The sequence below is a fragment of the Microtus pennsylvanicus genome, chromosome 10 (genome assembly GCF_037038515.1).
Source record: "Microtus pennsylvanicus isolate mMicPen1 chromosome 10, mMicPen1.hap1, whole genome shotgun sequence".
NCBI lineage: Eukaryota > Metazoa > Chordata > Mammalia > Rodentia > Cricetidae > Microtus > Microtus pennsylvanicus.
This window is the reverse complement of record NC_134588.1, coordinates 82041983-82061943: the sequence shown is the minus strand read 5'-3', so window position 1 is coordinate 82061943 and position 19961 is coordinate 82041983. Positions and strand designations below refer to the sequence as shown.

Sequence of the window (19961 nt, the reverse complement as noted above, 5' to 3'; positions counted from 1 at the left end):
TTGATTTCTGGCAACCCACATGGTAGCTCACAACCACCTCTAACTCCAGTTTTAGATGATCTGATGGTTTCTTCTGGCCTCCATGGACACACACACACACACACACACACACACACACACACACACACACACAAAGTAAATCTTAGAAAAGAGTAAGAATCTATTTTGAAACATTGTCTGTCCAGCTGAGGCAGAGTCCTGTTTTCTCTTCCACTGTTGCCCTTTGATCTACCCTCTTGCCCCCTCTTGCCTCATTTTCTCTGCCCTCAAATGTGAGCTCCAGTGCAGCAGGCGTTAGGGTTCATTTTCCTATCTCCATGGTGCTGGTTTGATTGAGGCGTTTGTATAATATAGATAACTACTACATTATTTACTAATTGAAAAATGTTTATCAACAAGGTTTGGAATTTATAGGGAGCGTTTTCAGTCTGAAAACTGGCAGATATTGAATTTGGGTTGCTTACTCTTTTGCCCCCCACCTTTCTTCAGTGCTAGGAATTGAACCTAGGACCTTGTGCATACTAAACAAGCACCCTGCCACTGAGCTGTGTACACTTACCTTTCCCTTTTCTTACTTGGAACAACTTTGTATTTTTTTTACCTGCGTGAGAAAGTATAGCTGCTGATCTACATTTTACTGTTTTTCTAGGGGAAGTGTGATTGCCACTGCTTTCTTTTTCTTGCATTAGACATGTGCTGAGTATGTACTATATGCTTGGTAGATGTTGCATAAGCAGTGGCAGAGAGGGATATAAAGAAGAAATAAGGTTTACTTTCCAACTACAAGTTGATCAGCTGGGAAAAGTGGGGGCATGACAAAACAAGGTAATCTAGAATAATGGGCCTCACAAAAGGAATCCATGAAGAAACAGTAGCTGCAGAGTATGTGGCTGGTTCTCTGATAGGACAGGGAAGATTGCTCATGGAAGTAATGTTTGTTGCATGCTGCATCAGTATAGCTTAAAGGCACAGCAGGCCGTAAGAGTGGACAGGTAGGCCAAAGGATGCTTATGGAAAGTCTATGGCTTATAACTGTAATCTCTATCTACTCGAGTGAAACAAAATCACAGGTTTGGAGCCAACCCAGTGAACTGAGATTTGGACAGCTTGTTTTATCTTTCAGTGGTAGAGTGCTTGCCTAACATGCCTGGTGCTCTGGATTTCCCTAGTGCAACAACAAAAAAATTACATAGACAGACAAATACAGTCTTCAGAGAAAGCATCCCACAGAAGATAATGCCAGAGCTATCTTGAGGAAAGAGTAGGCATTACCTATTAGGAAGGAGGTGAATGCTAGGTTAGGGACTCAGACTATAAATGATAATTCTACTGACTGAGGTTGAGAATAGAGAGAGGAGGAACAATCTAGAAGGGAAGATGGTGGGTTTAATGAAGGGAATATGCAAGAGGGCTCAGGATTCAAGAGCATGTTTGTGCTAAAGAGAAAGATATACCTGGGTACTGCTTGATTATCATTCATCAGCTCCTTAGAGTAGTTGAGACATTGATCATGTGGCCAGAAAGCGGACAGATTGTCAGGAAGCTGATTCTCAGCGCTTTACATGTCTGAGAGCCCTGATTCATCCTCCTATCAGTGCTGTGAACTGCATTCATCTTATAGATGAAGAAGCAAGTGTGCCGAGAAACTTGTCAAAATCAACAGTAGAATGGAAGGGCACTGGGGTCAGAATCAGAACACTTGGACTCCAGACTTTTACTAGCCTGCGTTGGTGGTGCACACCTGTAATCCCAGTGGTGCACACCTGTAATCCCAGCACTTGGGAGGTGGAAGCTGGCAGATCTCTGTGAGTTCAAGGCCAGCATGATCTACAGAACTAGTTCCAGGACAGCCAGGGCTACACAGAGAAATACTGTCTTGAAGAACCAAAGAAAAAAAGAGATAAGTAACACTATAATGTCCTAGACAAAGAATAATTTTAAAATGCACTCAGCATTTTTTCCTCGGCATCTTGTATTTGATTTAACTTTGTATTCCTTATCTTCCTTATACACTGAATGAAGCACAGTTGAGTGAAAAGTGGCCAAGCGTAGTAATTCCTAGCTGGTTCCTGGAGCTCACAGGTTTGTGGGGCTTACCTTGCATTCAAGGCCAGCCTGGACCACAGTGGGATCATGTCTCAAAACAAACAGATAGAAAACCATGTTGGCCTTAAAGAAAATTGCAACGGATTGCTTGCTAAAAATTGAAAACATACAGTAAATAATGTGTAACAACCATGTGGAAGCAAACTCAGTAACAGAAGGATAAGTGAAAAATCACATTTAAAATGAAGCAGCACAGGGCTGGAGAGATGGCTCAGTGGTTAAGAGCACTGGCTGCTCTTCCACAGGACCCAGGTTCAATTCCCAGCACCCACATGGCAACTCATAACTATTTGTAACTCTGGTTCCAGGGATCTGACACCTTCACACAAATGCACACAAAATAAAGTTAAATAAATTAAAAAGAAAAAAGAAGAAACAACACACTCACTGCCTCATATACCTATCTGAAAACACATAAAAGGAAACACAATAAACAATAAAAGGGAAAACACAGATCACCAGTGTGAGGAATAGAAATACAGACCTTGCTACAAACCCTAATTTAAAGATGAGTTGAAGAAATCACAGTGGCAAATAGAAAATATTTTAATCAATTTGAAAAGATGAACATCAAATATAATTCATAATATGTAGCTAAGATATTTTACCCTAAGTAGTTGAGGGGAATCTGTTAGTAAAGTTTAAAACCAGTGCTGTCCTCTTATTTCTCAAGACACTAGGAGAGGAAAATCAGATCTAACTCAAGGGAAGAAGTTAAGTAACTGATGCATAAGCAGAGACTAGTGAAGTAGAAAACAATACAGAAAAACTAAAACCTTAAAAATTCCAGGACTTGGAAGGCTAATCACCATGAACTACACAACAAATTCAAAGCTAGCCTGAGGTAATGAGACCAGACTCTGAACAAATCAACTAACCCTTCATAAGTGGAGTGCCAAACATAAATGATTGATAAGATTCTAAAGGTGATAATATAATAACAAATAGCAGTGAAACGTTCCTTGAAAGAATAAAATTTAGATACTTAGATACTTAAGCCATTCCTTAAAATTTATGGTTATCACATCTCATAAAAATGAGTAGTATTCCAGTTCTTCCTTTCCTTTCCTATGTAAACTCTCAACTACTTTTGTTTCATTGTGTTTTTGCGACAGAGTTTCTCTGTGTGGCCCTAACTGTCCTGGAATGCACTCTGTAGAACAGGCTGGCCTCAAACTCAGAGATCTGCCTGTCTCTATCACCTGAGTGCTGGGATTAAAGGCATGCACCACCATGACCAGCTCAGATTTACTCTGTGATAACCCTTTGGTATGCTGTGAATATATGTTGCTCTCACTGGTTGATAATAAAAGCTACTTTGGCCTATAGCAAGGCAGAATATAGCTAGGTAGGGAAGCCAAATTGAATACAGGGAGAGAGAGCTGAGTCAGGAGAGATGCTGCCCAAGAAACAAAATGCCAGCATACCTGTAAAAGCCATGGTAACATCTCAATATATAGATTAATAGAAATGGGTTAATTTAATTGTAAGAACTAGTTAGTAATTAAGCCTGAGCTATTCAGTCAAACATTTTACAGTTAATATTAAGCCTCTGAGTGATTATTTAAAAGAAGATATGGGCTGGGTCGGGACAGAGCTACCTCTGTTTGCACAAATTCTCATCCTTTAGTAACTAGATTTTTTTTGTATTTATACCAGAGTCCTCTATGTCTCATTCAGTCCTGCTGCCCTTTCTTTGTAGGCTTGTTATGCTGCCTCTGCGGTCGGATACCTGACGGGCAGGTAACTAAAGTCCACTTCATTAGAATACACCGAAAAGTTTGGGGTAGAAATATACATGTCAACTCACAACTTAGTTGGCTTGAAAAGATTGTAGACGATAGTATTAGTAAGAAGTAACCCTTAACTTCCTTAGGCCACTTCATCTAAAAGGCTTGGTTCCAAATGAGGTTGCTAGCGCACATTCCTGTCTTCTCTGTTAGATAATTACTCAGCCCTCGCTTTTTACTAAAAAGTAATACTTGTTAAAAATAACCACTTTAGAAAATGTAGAAAATATAAAAGGAAGAAAAACTAAAATTACTGTAATCCCACAACCACTAAGGTTTTTTTTTTTTCATATATTTTACTTTTTTTCTACATTCACATATTTTTTAAGGTGGAATTTGGGCCTTTGTTAAAATTTGTACCATACTTTTTATGGCATATATATATAAGCATTAGTAGGATTTTTTTAAATTCTAAAAGTGAAGTTAATAATTAAATTCTAGAAATATAAACAAGCAAGAGCTCACAGTCCTCTTTAATGGGAACCTTCTGAATTTGAGCCTGAGGAAAACCAGGCTGTCTGAAACAGCCTTTGAACTATTCTGTGGCCTTATCTGCGATTTTGTTGACCCTGGAAAGCATTTAAATTACAGTCCTTGATGCTTTAATTGATTCTGGAATGATGATTATTTTTACAAACTGACAGTTTAGTTTGAAATTCTTATTTTGAACATTTTAGAGTTATACTGTCTAGTATTGTAGCATTAGCGATGTGTAGCTATTCCATTTAATTAAAAATAACCAAGATGCTAAGTAGAACTGCTTTTTCGTAGTGGCCACACTGAAAGTGTTCAGTGACTGTGTGGGGTCCATGACCTGTCGAATTGCACAGGGAGGGAGGATGTCTATATCTGTAGGGCTTGCTGGGGATGGTACTGCTCTGGTTACTTAGAACTGTTGTTAGTGTTCCTTTAAGTCTGAAAGATTGGGAAATGTAAAGGCTTCACTGCTGAGTGGCTTAGGCTCAGGAACTGTGTCAGCAGAAAGCATTCAGAAAGATGGGGAGGAAAACCATGCATCTAGAATCACCGCCTCATGGAGATTGAGTGTATTATATTTATTTGTTAGAAAATGAAAAAATCCATATAAAATATATGTGGCTGTCAAAAATTTGCTTCTGTAATCAGTGAACTTGTTCCAACCCAAAATGATTGGAGCAAAATACGAAAGATTAGTAAAATACAATGTGACGGTAATAATGTACATTATATCTTAAAAGAAACTTGATGTTACTCATTTTTAATTAAGATATTCTAATAATTGTTTACCAATTATAGTAAAGACTACATGTCTTTCCACCAGGAACTTTCCATGGAAACCCTAACTAACATAATACGAATTGGTACTTGGTGTGTTCAAAGCTGAGATAGCTGGTTGGCATTCACACCTCTTTTCTTTCTGCTGTTAGGTTTGACGCTGTTGATAACTCTGCTTTACTTGTAGGCCAGGAGTGTGCCTTGTGGTTTCTGGCCCAGGTCTCATCCACGCCTTGGGTGGCATGGCAAATGCGAACATGAACTGCTGGTAATTAAATCATTCTTGCTCAAAACTTTTTAAATGTGTCTTTGTGTGTTTTAGAAAAGTAGAACTGATCTACAGTGGAAAGACTTGGGGGAAACAAAAGTCCACCCTGCTATGCTTGGAAACAGAGTAGAAGGTCATGAACTGGGAAATGACTGGAGATGGGGAAGATGGGGGTCAAAAGGTGCCTGCCGCGGCTGAGGTTCAATGTGCAGCACGAGGACAAGAGTTAATAATATTGTACTGAATGCTGGAAATTTGCTACAAATGTAGATTGGGGTACTTCTGTGATATATAAAAAGGTAACTGTGACATTGTGAGTGTTGATTTGCTTGACTATAGTATCTGTTCACTATAGGTATCAAAACAACATTGTAGCCTTTATTATATGCAATGCTAGGAAGAACATACTAAGTCCATCACTAAGAAAGAAACACTGAACATTTTAGAGTTTCATTCTCTGTATGTATTTGTGTTTATGGATGTGAGCATGCTTGTAGTTCTAAATAAAGAACTACTTTTAAAATGTGTTAAATATTGAACCTAGACCCTCGCTATGTTATATAGGCTTGGCTAGTCTGGAATAATCATAATCATAATAATACTGTCCTGGAACTTACTCTATAGACCAGGCTGGCCTCGAACTCACAGAGATCTGCCTGCCTCCTGAGTACTGGGACTAAAGGCATTTGACACTACACCCAGCTAAGCTTTGTGTGTGTGTGTGTGTGTGTGTGTGTGTGTAACAAAATCTTATTAAGTTAGTCTAGGAGGCTTTGAACACACATGCCCCAGACAGGCCTTAAACTTGTGATCCTCTTGCCTCAGGCCCCTGAGTAGTTAGGATTATGGGTCTATAGCACTACTCCTAGCTGAGAGTTTTTAAACACCTTTGTTCAGTATGTAGAAGTGTGTTTCCATTATCTTGCTTTGCCTGGTTAGCAACTGTATTCTTTGATTTGTTAAAATTTGCTTTATAAATTGTTTAATGCTTATTCTCCATCCTTCCTTTATTTAACCTTCTCTCAGCTACTTTATCAGTAATAATAGGATGAAGGGGATTATGTTCTGATCAATTGAGAACATTTTTAATGTGAAGGACATTTTCTTCTTTGCACTTTGTGTGTGTGTGTGCGTGTGTGTGTGTTTGTGCATACCCACACAGGACCTAGCATGTGGAGACAACCCACAGAGGTTGGCTGTTTCCTGCATCATGGGCTCCAGGAACTGAACTCACCTTATTAGGATTGCTAACAATTGCCCTCACCCACAGAGTTGTCTGTCTGAGCTTCACTGTGTTTCTTTCTTCCTGTCTTCCTTCCTTGTCTTCCTCTTCCATATCTACCTTAGAAATTGATATTTAAGTCTGGGGTCTGGAGAGATGGCTCAGTGGTTAAGAGCATTGCCTGCTCTTCCAAAGGTCCTGAGTTCAATTCCTGGCAACCACATGGTGGCTTACAACCATCTGTAATAAGGTCTGGTGCCCATTTCTGGCCTGCAGACATACACACAGACAGAACACTGTATACATAATACATAAATATTTTAAAAAAATACATCAAACTTAAAGGTTTTTTTTTTTAAGATTTATTATGTAGTGTTCTGCCTGCATGTGTGCTTGCATGCCAGAAGAGGGCACCAGAGCTCATTCTAGATAGGTACTGGGAATTGAACTCGGGACCTCTGGAAGGACAGACAGTTTGATGTATTTTTTAACCTTGAGAAATAAAAAGTGGAGAACTTTTTTAGCCTTGAGAAATGAAAATTGAGAACTATTGCTCATTTTTCCATTTCCAAATAGGTTTACTCAAGAACATATAAATTTTCTTCTCTCCATCTCAGGAACAGTAAGACATTAAGTTGATTTTGTCACTGTACCTGGAAACCTAATTTTAACATGGAAGGAGGGAGCTGATGTAAGAAAAGCATTTACTGTACGTTTTCCATTTTTGTGATTTTTGAGAATGGGATCTCGCCCATCAGATTACATCTTAATTTTTTTTAATCTCTAGGTTTTCAAGGAAGATGTAGTTTTCTTTGTTCTCTGTCTTAGTCACTCATAATTGTCATGCATTGGACACTGGTGAATGTTTTCTATATTCTCATTTCTAACTATCTTTTTAAAAAATTGCTATTTCAGGCCCTTAATTGTGATTGGTGGTTCTTCTGAAAGAAATCAAGAAACAATGGGAGCCTTTCAGGAGTTTCCTCAGGTACCCAGCTCTACCATCTGAGCAACGATTAAATACTGCTGAAGTAAAAACACTGTCTTGCCTGGGGTTTCTGATGCTTGGTGGAACACTGTGGCCCAAACCAACTAGGGATGAGAGAGTTTGTTTCCTCGTCCTGGGAAGTCAGGCAGGGACTGATGCAGAGGCCACAGAGGAACAGCAGGTCAGCAAGACTTGCTCCTCAGGGCGCACTCAGCAGCCTGTTTTCTTATACAACTCAGGAGCACCTGCCCAGGGGTGGCCTTGTGTGCTGTGCCCACCCACTTCCGTTAATCAAGAAAATGCCCTACAGGCAATCTAATGGAGGTATTTTTGTCGGTTAAGGTTCTTCTCCCCAGATAACCCTCATTTGGGTCACATTAACCAAAAACCTCTCACAAACACAATTTATAACGTCTGTTAAAAATATGAAATGTGGTGGAATTTTGTATGTGATCTAACAAGTAAAGCTCGCCTGAAGAGTGAGTGCAGAGCCAAGCTATTAGTTAGCCCCAGAAGCCAGGCAGTGGTGACACACACTTCTTGCAGAGATGAGAGTACCCAGCACCCACTTTGGGTGGTTCACAACCATGGGCATTTCAGCTCTAGGGGAACATGATGCTCTATTCTGGCTATGTGGGTACTACACTCAGATATATGTGCATATATAGAATTAAAAAGATGTAAAGCAAAGGTTCTCAACCTTCCTAATGCTGTGACCCTTTAGTACACTTCCTCATGTTGTGGTGACTCCAAACCATAAAAATATTTTCATTGCTGCTTCATAACTGTAATTTTGCTGCTATTATGGATCATAATATAAATATGTGTGTTTTCTGATGGTCTTTAGGTGACCCCTATGAAAGGGTCATTTGATCTCCAAAGGGGTCATGACACACAGTTTGAGATCTGCTGATCTATACCAAAATTGACATGACTTAATTTTTTTGTTATATTATTTATTTGTCTGGATGCTTTGCCGCATGTATATCTGTGCAGTGTGTGTATAGTGCTTGTGAAGGCCAGAAGAGGATGTCAGATCCCCTAGAACTAGAATTTCAGATGGCTGTGTCTACCATGTGGGTGATGGGAATCTAATCTGTGTCCTCTAGAAGAACAGCCATTGCTCTTAACCAGTGGGCCATTTCTCTAGTCCCTATAGATCTATTTTTAGTGTGTGTACGTGTGTGTGTGTGTGCAGGTGCCCACAGAGACCCCTGGAGCTGGCATTACAGACGGTTGTGAGTTACCTGATGTGGGTGTTAGGAACCAAACTCGGGTTCTCTGAAGAGCAGTAAGTGCTTTTAACTCTCCAGCCCCCCGCTCCCCCCCAAAAAACTGACATGATTTTTAAACTGAAATTAAGTCCTTTGCATAGTATTAAAGATGTAAGAAAAAAAAACTGGGTGGTGGTGGTGCATGCCTTTAATCATTAGGAGTCAGAGGCAGGCAGATCTCTGAGTTTGAGGCCATCCTGTTCTATAGAGCGAGCCCGGGACAGCCAGGGCTACACGGAGAAACCCTGTCTTGAGGAACCTAAATAAATAAATAGATATATGAATAAAAATGGATTTGGGGTACAACCCTCAGACACTACAGAAATAGCTAAAAATTAACAAAATTATCTCAAAATTATCAGACTTGTTATACATTTATTTTTATTTTAGGAGAAAAGAAAGTATTTCAGAAGTTGAAAAAATTGTCAGCAAAATGTTACAGCTTCAAAAATAACTTGCAGGATGCTAAAGAGATGGTTCAGCAGTTAAGAGCACTTGTTGTTGCTGAGGACCTAGTCTACCAGATCCACATGGTGGACCACAACTGTCCATAATTTCAGTCCCAAGAGATCTGACCTCCACAGATACTCTGCACATATATGGTGTACATACATATATGCAGGCAAAACACTCTTACACACAGAATTAAATAAATCTAAAGAAAAAAAGTGATAGAATGAAAACAGCTGAGTGAATGGGTTGACCTGTAACAGGAATGCACTGGAACTATGCTATAGGCTCTCTACCATTGACCCATACTCAAAGTTTCATACGGAATTTATATTGCATTAATATAAAATACTACCCTCGGTACAAGTCCTTATACTCTTTTATTTATTTATTTTTATTTTTTTATTATTTATTTATTTATTAAAGATTTCTGTCTCCTCCCCGCCACCGCCTCCCATTTCCCTCCCCCTCCCCTAATCAACTCCCCCTCTCTCATCAGCCCAAAGAGCAGTCAGGGTTCCCTGCCCTGTGGGGAGTTCAAGGACCTCCCACTTCCTTCCAAGTCTAGTAAGGTGAACATCCAAACAGCCTAAGCTCCCACAAAGCCAGTACATGCAGTAGGATCAAAACCCAGTGCCATTATTCTTGACTTCTCAGCAGTCCTCATTGTCCGCTATGTTCAGCGAGTTCGGTTTTATGCCATGCTTTTTCAGACCCAGTCCAGCTGGCCTTGGTGAGTTCCCGATAGAACATCCCATTGTCTCAGTGTGTGGGTGCATCCCTCGGGGTCCTGAGTTCCTTGCTCGTGCTCTCTCTCCTTCTGCTCCTGATTTGGACCTTGGGGTTTAGCCTTATACTCTTGAATACAAAGTTTTATTGGTTAATTATAACAGTAACAAAAGTTTTCAAATGATGCTAATGTATCCAGAAAAGTAGAATTGATAAATAATTGAAAGGAAATTTAGGTGTAGTCTTGGGTATGGTGCCACACACCAGTATTTCCAACAGTTATGAAGCTGAGGCAGGAAGATTGTGCATTTAAGACTATCTTAGGCTAGCAAGACCCTGATTTAGAGCAAAACAAAAATAAAATTTAGGGCAGGTGAGAAAGCACAGTGGGAAAGGGTACTTGCCATCAAGCCTGACAACCTCGGAACAGACATGATAGGATACTCAACTCCCACCCTCACAGTCCACACACACAGTGTCTGTGCTGTGAGGAGACAGCATGACCATGACAACTCTTAGAAAGCAAAACATTTAATTGGGACTGATTTACGGTTCATCATGACAGGAAGCATGGCAGGGAGTCCATGTCTGGATCTACAGGCAGTAGGAAGAAAGAATGACACTGGCCTGAAAGCCTACGCCCAATCCTTCCTCCAACAGGGCCACACATCCCAATAAATAGTGCCTCTCCCTCTGGGCCTGTGGGGCCATTTGCATTCAAACCACCACATATAGAGGGAGATAAATGTGTAAAATAGTTTAAAGAAAATTTGAAGTTACTTTAAAAATTATATTCATATGAAGCATGGAGTAGAGCATTAATGTCAGCCATTAAAATATATTTTCCTAAAATAATAAGTTTATTAGATTGTAAATTAAAACACAGTTTGATTTAAAATTCAAATATCCTTTTCTTATTGGAAGTTCTTAAAACTGAAGGCCATGAACATAAGATTCTGAAAAACTGAAGGATGTCCTGGCCCCCTCAAGCCTGTGTGACTAAGGTTGTCATCTTTTCCATAGATTTCATACTGAAAAGTATCAAGGGCAAATTCCTCCATGTTCCTCAAAGTGCATTAGACAGTGTAGAGGTAGCACTTCCAACTCCCATGTTCCCATAGCATAGCAAAAAACACATGAGAAGAGCAGCAGGAATGGAAGACGATGTAAGATGCATCAGGTGAATTTTCATAGCCTTGCTGGGCACTTGCTTGTCAGCTAACCTCCCCCAGCAGTTTATAAGAATACCCGTTTGCCTGTTTTATGGTACATGGTGTATATTATTTTTATTTTTGCTAATCTGAGAAAGGAAAATAATGTTTTGATTCTAGAATCATCCTGAGAAAGGACTTTGATTGTGATTTGAATGTATTTTTGAGATAACCTAAAAAAAAAAAGCCACATTTTTTTTTCTATCTTGCCTCTAAATGTAAAAAGCAGTAATGACTTGAACATTTTATCTTCCCTTTATGAGAACAATATAATTGTGATCTGAATTTAAATGATCTTCATTTTCTGTATAGGTTGAAGCTTGCAGATTATATAGCAAGTTCTCTGCCCGGCCAGCCAGCATAGAACATATTCCTTCTGTTATTGAAAAGGTACAGTATTGACTGAAAAGCTCTCCGGAGATTGGCCCCAGTGTCTCATGTAATGTGCCAAGCACATACTCCTCTGCAGAGCAACACCTTCAGCACTGCTATTTTTGTTCATAATGGAGCGATAATATTCCCAGACTATAAAAATGACATTGTTAAAAAGCTATTTGCATTCTACCGTTCACTGCCATTATATTTAATTATTGAAACAGAGGGAAAGCAAGCTATTTTTGGAATAAAGTTTCTCCTGTATGTTAGTTCCTTAAATTATCTTTTTATTTGAACCAAAGTAAAGATAAATATATATCTGGGTAATGATCTCTTAAGCACTTGCAAAAATTTTGGGAATATTGCATATAAGATCGTCTTTTACTTAATTAAATAACATTTTGTAAATTAATGTTACCTAGCAAGAGTTTTATGTGAAATTATAATTGAGCTATTTCAAAACCATGCATTACAGAATCAATTTGATACATCGTAAATTGTCACAGTTTCTGAAAACGCTGCCAAGTAGTTAAGGTTAAGAAGTGGGTAAAAGTTCATGATCCAGCGTAAACAGCAAGCAGAGACTAATGGATGATCTTCAAGTGTAATAGAGCATGAATCTCAGGGCCTTACAGGAACTCTTTATCCCCCTTTAGATGAAACTATCTTTCAGAAATAAGAGTTAATGGAGGACATTTCAATTTTAATTATAACTTTTTGTTTTTGTTTTTGTTTTTCAAAACAAGGTTTCTCTGTAGCTTTAGAGCCTGTCCTGGAACTAGGTCTTGTAGATCAGGCTGGCCTTGAACTCACGGAGATCCACCTGCCTCTGCCCTCCAAGTACTGGGATTAAAGGCGTGCCCCACCACTGCCCTGTTTAATTATAACTTTTATCCAGCTAAGAATGCCTCAAGAAAACTTAGTGTTCACTTCACACTTTTAGATTAACTTGAAGAAGAATATGATAATTGAGACATTTTGTTTGTCATAAACACAGGCAGTGAGAAGCAGTATCTATGGTCGGCCAGGTGCTTGTTACGTTGACATTCCTGCAGATCTCGTGATCCTCCAGGAGAATGTGAATTCTATAAAGTAAGAATTATTCAGATTCTTCCTTAGTTTTGTGTTATCATACTTACTCTTCGAAAAGAATTTATCTAGCAGTTTGTTAATCTCCAAGTGTCTCAATACTTTTGATGATTTTGTAATTAAACTGAGTCCTAGCCAAAAGGCTTGGTTCTCTTCATTTAAATGGTATTACTTAGTAACTGTCTATCGATTTAATTACTAATCTAATACTTGGAACTTCCTGATTCCTTATTCAAAGTTATTCACCCAGTTAATAACCTCAGATATATATCTCCATTAACGTATGGGTTATTAACATATAGGTTGAATTTCTCTATGTCTCACCAGCTGCTCCCAAATAACCATAATTTAATTAAAATTAATTAAAATTATTAATTTTAAATGATAGGCCAATAGCTCAGGCTGATCCTAGCTAACTCTTACATTTAAATTAACCCATGTTTCTTATTTACCCTCTGTCATGTGGCTGTAACTTCTTTCAACATGGCACTTTCATCTTGCTTCTCTGCATCTGCTCGAGATGCCTCTGATTCCACCCTTCTTCTTCCCAGTGTCCTTAGTTGGCTCGCCCCCTAACCTTATCTTGTTCAGCTATTGGCCAGTTTTGTTATTAAATCAATGACAGCAACATATATTCACACATTGACAAGCATTTCACTGTAAGCCAAGAGATAAGATAGATGATTGGTGAACGCGTTATTAGGATTTAGTATAAAAAGTGTTCGTCTAGCATCCCTATAACTGAAAATGTTCTGAAGTGTGTTTCTGTGATTTGTCCCTCACTTTGATTTCTTAAATAAACCTTGAATGAAAAGAAGTACAAGAAAGTCACACTTAATTGTCATTCGCCTTGATAAATATGCTACCATAGTCCATCAACCCCCTAAGTGGTATTTCTTTAGTCTTAGGAATAAAATATGCCTTTTCTGTTATAACATTTTTAGAGAAATCCAGAAATGTCGAAATCATTCTTTTAAAAAAAGTTTTATTTTATTATTGTACTGCTGTCTGGGGGGCCAGCCTCCAGCAGCACAAGGTTTTGGCAGGAGTCTACGGAGTCGGCGTAGCTGATCTTTTCTATCGGAGGGGTGTTAGGGGAAAAGGCCCTCACAAACTCTGTTGGTGATTTCTGGGTTTATTCTCTCCTCATGTTGTTTCACAGCTTTTATACCCCAGCAGAATCTTCCAGGCAGTGCAAGAGTCAAAACAGTTGTGTTCCATTTCTCAAGTGAAAGATTATTATTGGTAAAAACATGTTTTTAATCTCCCTCATATGATTAAACATTTTATATATTACAGGTGAAATACAAATTATCCCAAGAACCCACATGCATTCATACCCAAACAACTTGTAGATTAACCATGTGGCAAGCATGGTGTTCTTGTCAGGTCTTTCACTGGCAGGCTACATTCTACAGTTACAAAGAGCGGGCCAATTACTTTATTACTTATCTTGAAAGGAATCTTAAAGAAATAATAAACATAAACTTTGATATTTGAAAAAGAATCAGGGGGCTGGAGAGATGGCTCAGTGGTTAAGAGCATTGCCTGTTCTTCCAAAGGTACTGAGTTCAATTCCCAGCAACCACATGGTGGCTCACAACCATCTGTAATAAGGTCTAGTGCCCCCTTCTGGTCTTCGGCATACACACAGATAGACTGTTATATACATAATAAATAATAAATAAATATTTAAAAAAAATCAGTCAGGGGCTGGAGAGATGGCTCAGTGGTTAAGAGCATTGCGTGCTCTTCCAAAGGACCCGAGTTCGATTCCCAGCAACCACATGGTGGCTCACAACCATCTGTAATGAGGTCTCTTCTAGCAGGCATATATGCAAACAGAATATTGTATCCATAATAAATAAATAAATATTAAAAAAAAAGAAAAAAGAAAAAGAATCAGTCAGCTCTCCTTTAAATCTTTAGGGTACATATTCATTCATTAATAGTTTTTTACATCAGGAGATTGAGAACAGAAATGGATATAAAGGATTAATCATCACCTTTGGTCATCATCCAAATCTAGCAATGAAAGTCCATCAGCCAGTTATAATTGGACTGCTTTGTTCTTGTTTCCTGACCTTAAAGAGTTTCACATTCAGCTATGTTCCTTTCTAAGACTTTAGATAGTCTTCTTGGGTTTTTTACCTCAAAGTTACTTAACAAAAACATCTAAGTCTAACTTTGTTATTTTCAAAGCTTTGTTTCAGTTGTGATGCACTCTGAGACCCATGAATACATCTCCCAACATTTAGGTTAAAGAATTTAAACTAGCTATTGGGATTTGATTGTTAATTGTCATTAACTTGAGCTCCAATCCATGCAGCCCCTTAGGTGAGACTCACAGACCTTGGCTGTGAAACATCCTTGTGTTTATTTTTATTCATCAAAACTCGGTATAAGCCAATATTATTATTATCAAAGTAGACAGTACAGCTTAGGGAGAGGTCATCTTCTTGACAATCCACAGGTAAAAATGCCCAGTAGAATGGTACCTTTCCTTTTTGTCATGCATATTTAATCAACATGTTGAATTTATAGTTAGAAGATTTAAGACTGATTTCACTGTGTAGTCCAGCCTGGTTTCAAAGCCAATCCTTTTGCCTTCACTTCCCAAGTACTGGGTTTACTAGTGTGCACTACTGTCCTGAGCCTTCATACACATTATATAGGTTACATTCCTCCTGTAGTTTATTTATTGAACATCCATAACAATGAACATTCATTGTTTTAAGTGTGTATATGTGTGTTGAAACAGTGTCTCACTACAGAGCCTTGGCTGGAACTCTCTGTAGATCAGGCTGGCCTCAAACTCAGGTATCTGCCTGCCTCTGCCTCCTAAGTGCTGGATTAAAGTGTGTGCCAACACTGCCTAGCGTGTTTCATTGTTATTTCTTAAACACAATGTTTGTGGACCTTGCTATTATGGAAATGGTTCTCTAGTAGCTACAGACAGTGGTCAGTATATTCAGTATACTGGGGTAGTTTCTATTTGTTAGAACCAGACATGATGACATCTAGTGTGTGTGTGTGTGTGTGTGTGTGTGTGTGTGTGTGTGTGTGTGTATGTGTGTGTGTGTGTATGACTATCAAAATAATACTGAGGAATGAAGGACAGTGTGCCTTAGGTGAGTTGAAAATGTAGCCTCTCTTTAAACTTGTGTAGCGTTGATGTCCTATTTTATTGTGTGTCTAGATAGTTGGATAATATAAATCTCATTTTTTAAAAAATTTTTTCGAGAACAGGGTTTCCTAATAGCTATAGACCCAGTCATGGAACTTGCTCTGTAGACCAGGTTGGTCTCAAACTCTCAGAGATCCACCTGCCTCTGCCTCCTGAGTGCTGGGATTAGAGGTATGCACCACCACTCTCAGCCTAAGGCATTTATTTGTGTGTGTACATATGCATGCTTTAGTGGTCTTTGGACTTGGTGGCAAGTGCCTTTACTTGCTGAGCTATCTCCAAGCCCCTAGCCTCATTTCATTATTACAGCATCATTTTTATTTCTAGGTACAAGGAGTGCTGCATGCCATCTCCAGTTAGCATGGCTGAAACCCCTGCTGTGTGTATGGCAGCATCTGTTATTAGAAATGCCAAACGGCCCCTGCTCATCATCGGGAAAGGTACAAGAACTCCTGCTCTGGTGTTTGTAATTGCCACAAATGGTCTTTTCATCCATTTCCAAATCACAGAACTCATGTTCAGTGGCCTGAAGACCTTACTTTTACAAAGAATAATTTTATTTCTTGACTTAGAAGTAAATAAGTGGTATGGGAGGTCTTCTGTCTATGTGTTGCTTTATTGATTAATGAATAAAAAACTGCTTTGAGCCTGTGTCTGGGAAAAACAGAACTAGGTGGGGGAAAAGAACTAGGCTGTATGTTGAGAGAAGGAAGGGACCGAGTCAGAGAGATGCCATGGAGCCACTGCCAGAGACAGATGTGCTGAGACTTTGCTGGTAAGCCACTGCCACATGGCAATACACAGATTAGTGGAGATGGGTTAAATTAATATGTAAGAGTTAGACAATAAGGAGCTAGAACTAATGGGCCAAGCAGTGATTGAAATAATATGGTTTCTGTGTGATTATTTCAGATCTGAGCTAGCCGGTAACCAACAAGCAATCCCTCCCTCCTACAAATAAGTTTTTTCTATTACAGATATTTCAGAAAAATCAAGAAAAGTTTTAGAAAAAAAGAAATCACTCCATCCAAGGAAATCAGTTTTGGCCAACAGTATTTTATTTATTTCACTTTTAAAATTAATTAGTTGATTGATTAATTAATTAATTTGGTGTTTTGAGACGGTTTCTCTGTGTAACAGCCCTTGCTGTCCTGGAACTAGCTCTGTAGATCAGGCTGGCCTCGAACTCACAGAGATCCTTCTGCCTTTGCCTCCTGAGTGCTGGGATTAAAGGTGTACACCACCACTGCCCAGCCAGTATTTTATTTTTTATGCCTATTTTACATATTGTGATAATGCCATATAGACAGTTTTATATTTGATAAGCTATTTATAATAACTATTTTTCTTAAAATTATTTCCTAAACACAATTTTAATGTTGAATTGTATACATTGACTCTTGTTGTCAAATGTGTGTTTGTTTATAGTAGCTGTGGTAAACATTCTTATGCGAAGTTTTTCCATAGTTAGGATTTATGGTAGTGCTCCAAAAAGAGAATTAACTAAATTAAAAAGTATGGGTATCTGAATGACTTTTGGAACTGAAATTGCTTACTCCTTAGGTATCACAGAAACAATTTATATTCCTGTTAGCAATTTATTATTTTTTTCTTTTTCTATTTTGTAGATGGATTATTTATTTATTTATTTTGGTTTTTCAAGATAGGGTTTATCTGTGTAGCCTATCCTGGCACTTGCTCTGTAGACCAGGCTGGCCTCAAACTCATAGAGCTCTGCCTGCCTCTGCCTCCCAAATGCTGGGATTAAACAAGTCCACTTTACAATTCTTTTTAATTCTATGTATGGTATGTGTGTGTACATTTTCATGCATGTGCATATGTGGATACCAAAAGTCTTTCTGTAGCTGTCAACAGGGTCTTTTACTGAATCCAAAACTCACTGATTTGGCTAGAGTATCTGGCCAGTGATTCCTGCGATCCACCTGTCTGCATTCCTCCAGTGCTAGGATTACAGATGTGCACCGCCACATCTGGATCCAGACTCTCCAGTGCTAGGGTTACAGATGTGCACCGCCACATCTGGATACAGACTCTCCAGTGCTAGGGTTACAGATGTGCACCGCCACATCTGGATCCAGACTCTCCAGTGCTAGGATTACAGATGTGCACCGCCACATCTGGATCCAGACTCTCCAGTGTTAGGGTTACAGATGTGCACCGCCATGTCTGGATCCAGACTCTCCAGTGTTAGGGTTACAGATGTGCACCGCCACATCTGGATCCAGACTCTCCAGTGTTAGGGTTACAGATGTGCACCGCCATGTCTGGATCCAGACTTGGGTCCTCATGCTTACACTGCAGGCACCTTATCTACTGAGCTACACCCTCACTGTTATATATATATATATACTCTTATGCTGTGTGCTCTGGGAAGGTGGGATGGAGTTATAAGAAAGGGAGTATTTTATGTGGGTGTTGTGAAGAAAGGATCTAGAGGATATGACATCCACAGCTGTACCATTAAGAAATAGTCGTTCCCAGTGTAGACAAGGGGAACAAAGGTGTCTAAGAAGCAAGGCCTGAGTATACAAAGACACCCAGACAAGAAAAAGAGTAAGAAAACTTTCTGGCTGAACTAAAAGCACTATTTTTCTTGCATATACATAATAAAGAATTTTAAGATGACCTTTTAGTGCAAAACATGATACTGGATATGAATGTAACTATACTATTTAGTAGAATTCTATAGAGAAATGGATGATATGCTATTAGCTCTAAAGAATATAAAATTAAAGCTGGGCGGTGGTAGCACACGCCTTTAATCTCAGCACTCAAGAGGCAGAGGCAAGAGGATCTCTGTGAGTTTGAGGCCATCCTCCTCTACAAAGAAAGTTCCAGAACAGCCAAGACTGTTACAGAGAGAAATCCTGTCTTGAAAAACAAAAACAAAACTCTGTGTGTGTGTGTGTGTGTGTATGTAATTAAATAAAATAATAGCAGTCATGATGACTACAGAAATGAGATTATTCCTATATGTCGAAACAGTTAGTAGTTTTCAGTGTCACTGAGGGCATGTTTTATTCTGCAGCACACAGTTGTAAAAACAGATATGTACCACAGCATTGTAGCAACCCTCAAAACTCAGACACAGTGTACTGCAGAGGAGGCTTACAGGTAATAGAGGGCAAAGGTCTTCCCTGCCCATTTATATTCAGGGAATTGTGGGTAGTAGTTTAGCAGACCCTGCGCATAAAGCAGGAAGGTGAGAGCAGCAGGAGATACACGTTTTTGTTTAAAGGCAGTTCTTCATTTTGCTTTAAAGCTGATGTTTATACAGTAGAGGATCACATGATTCATTGGAGGTTCCCAGTGTGCAGTGTGACTGATCATCCAGTGATTTGCATTTCTTGTAGGTGCCGCTTATTCCCGTGCAGAGGACAGTCTCCGGAAGCTGGTGGAGCAGTGCAATTTGCCATTTTTGCCCACCCCTATGGGGAAGGGTGTTGTCCCTGACAATCATCCAAACTGTGTAGGTGCAGCCAGATCCAGGTGTGTGGCATTCCAGGCTCTTTGTTTCTTTTTTGTTTGTTTTTGAGACAGGTTTTCTCTTCGTAGTTCTGATTGTCCTGGAACTTACTCTGTAGACCAGGCTGGTCTCAAACTTAGAGAGATCCTTTTGCCTCTGTCTCCTGAGTGCTGGGATTAAAGGCTCGTGCTATCACTTCCTGGTAGTTGTTTAGACTCTTATCCAATTTTCATTTTTTCTATATCTGTAAAAATTCTTCAGTTGGCATCACACTAGTATAATATTTGCCTTCTGCTACCTACAGAGTGATGTGCTTACAGTACCATCGGTAGAATCTTTGGAATTTTCACAAAGCAAAAGTCCCAAATTTAGATGATGAAGTTACTGAAAATTTGTGAAAGCACAACCTGGTCTCGATTATTTGCATATTAGGTGAAAATGCATATAGTATATTTTCGAAAGCAATTCCAGACTGACGATGTAGCTCAATTGGGAGAGTCCTTATCTAGCAGGCAGGAAGTCCTGCGTTGT

At 39.1% G+C, this 19961-nt stretch overlaps 1 protein-coding gene across 3 annotated transcripts in view; it reads left to right on the top strand.

Annotated features, from left to right (window-relative positions):
• Hacl1 (2-hydroxyacyl-CoA lyase 1) overlaps positions 1–19961 on the top strand; it is a 36224-nt gene that overhangs the window by 1394 nt on the left and 14869 nt on the right. For 2 of the 3 annotated variants that reach the window (XM_075988786.1, XM_075988785.1), the window contains exons 3-9: positions 3809–3849; positions 5338–5418; positions 7556–7628; positions 11605–11682; positions 12665–12759; positions 16271–16383; positions 19318–19453. In XM_075988786.1, coding sequence (XP_075844901.1) covers positions 3809–3849; positions 5338–5418; positions 7556–7628; positions 11605–11682; positions 12665–12759; positions 16271–16383; positions 19318–19453 — 617 coding nt within the window. The remainder of the gene's footprint in view (positions 1–3808; positions 3850–5337; positions 5419–7555; positions 7629–11604; positions 11683–12664; positions 12760–16270; positions 16384–19317; positions 19454–19961) is intronic. The other variant, XM_075988787.1, reaches the window with a different exon arrangement.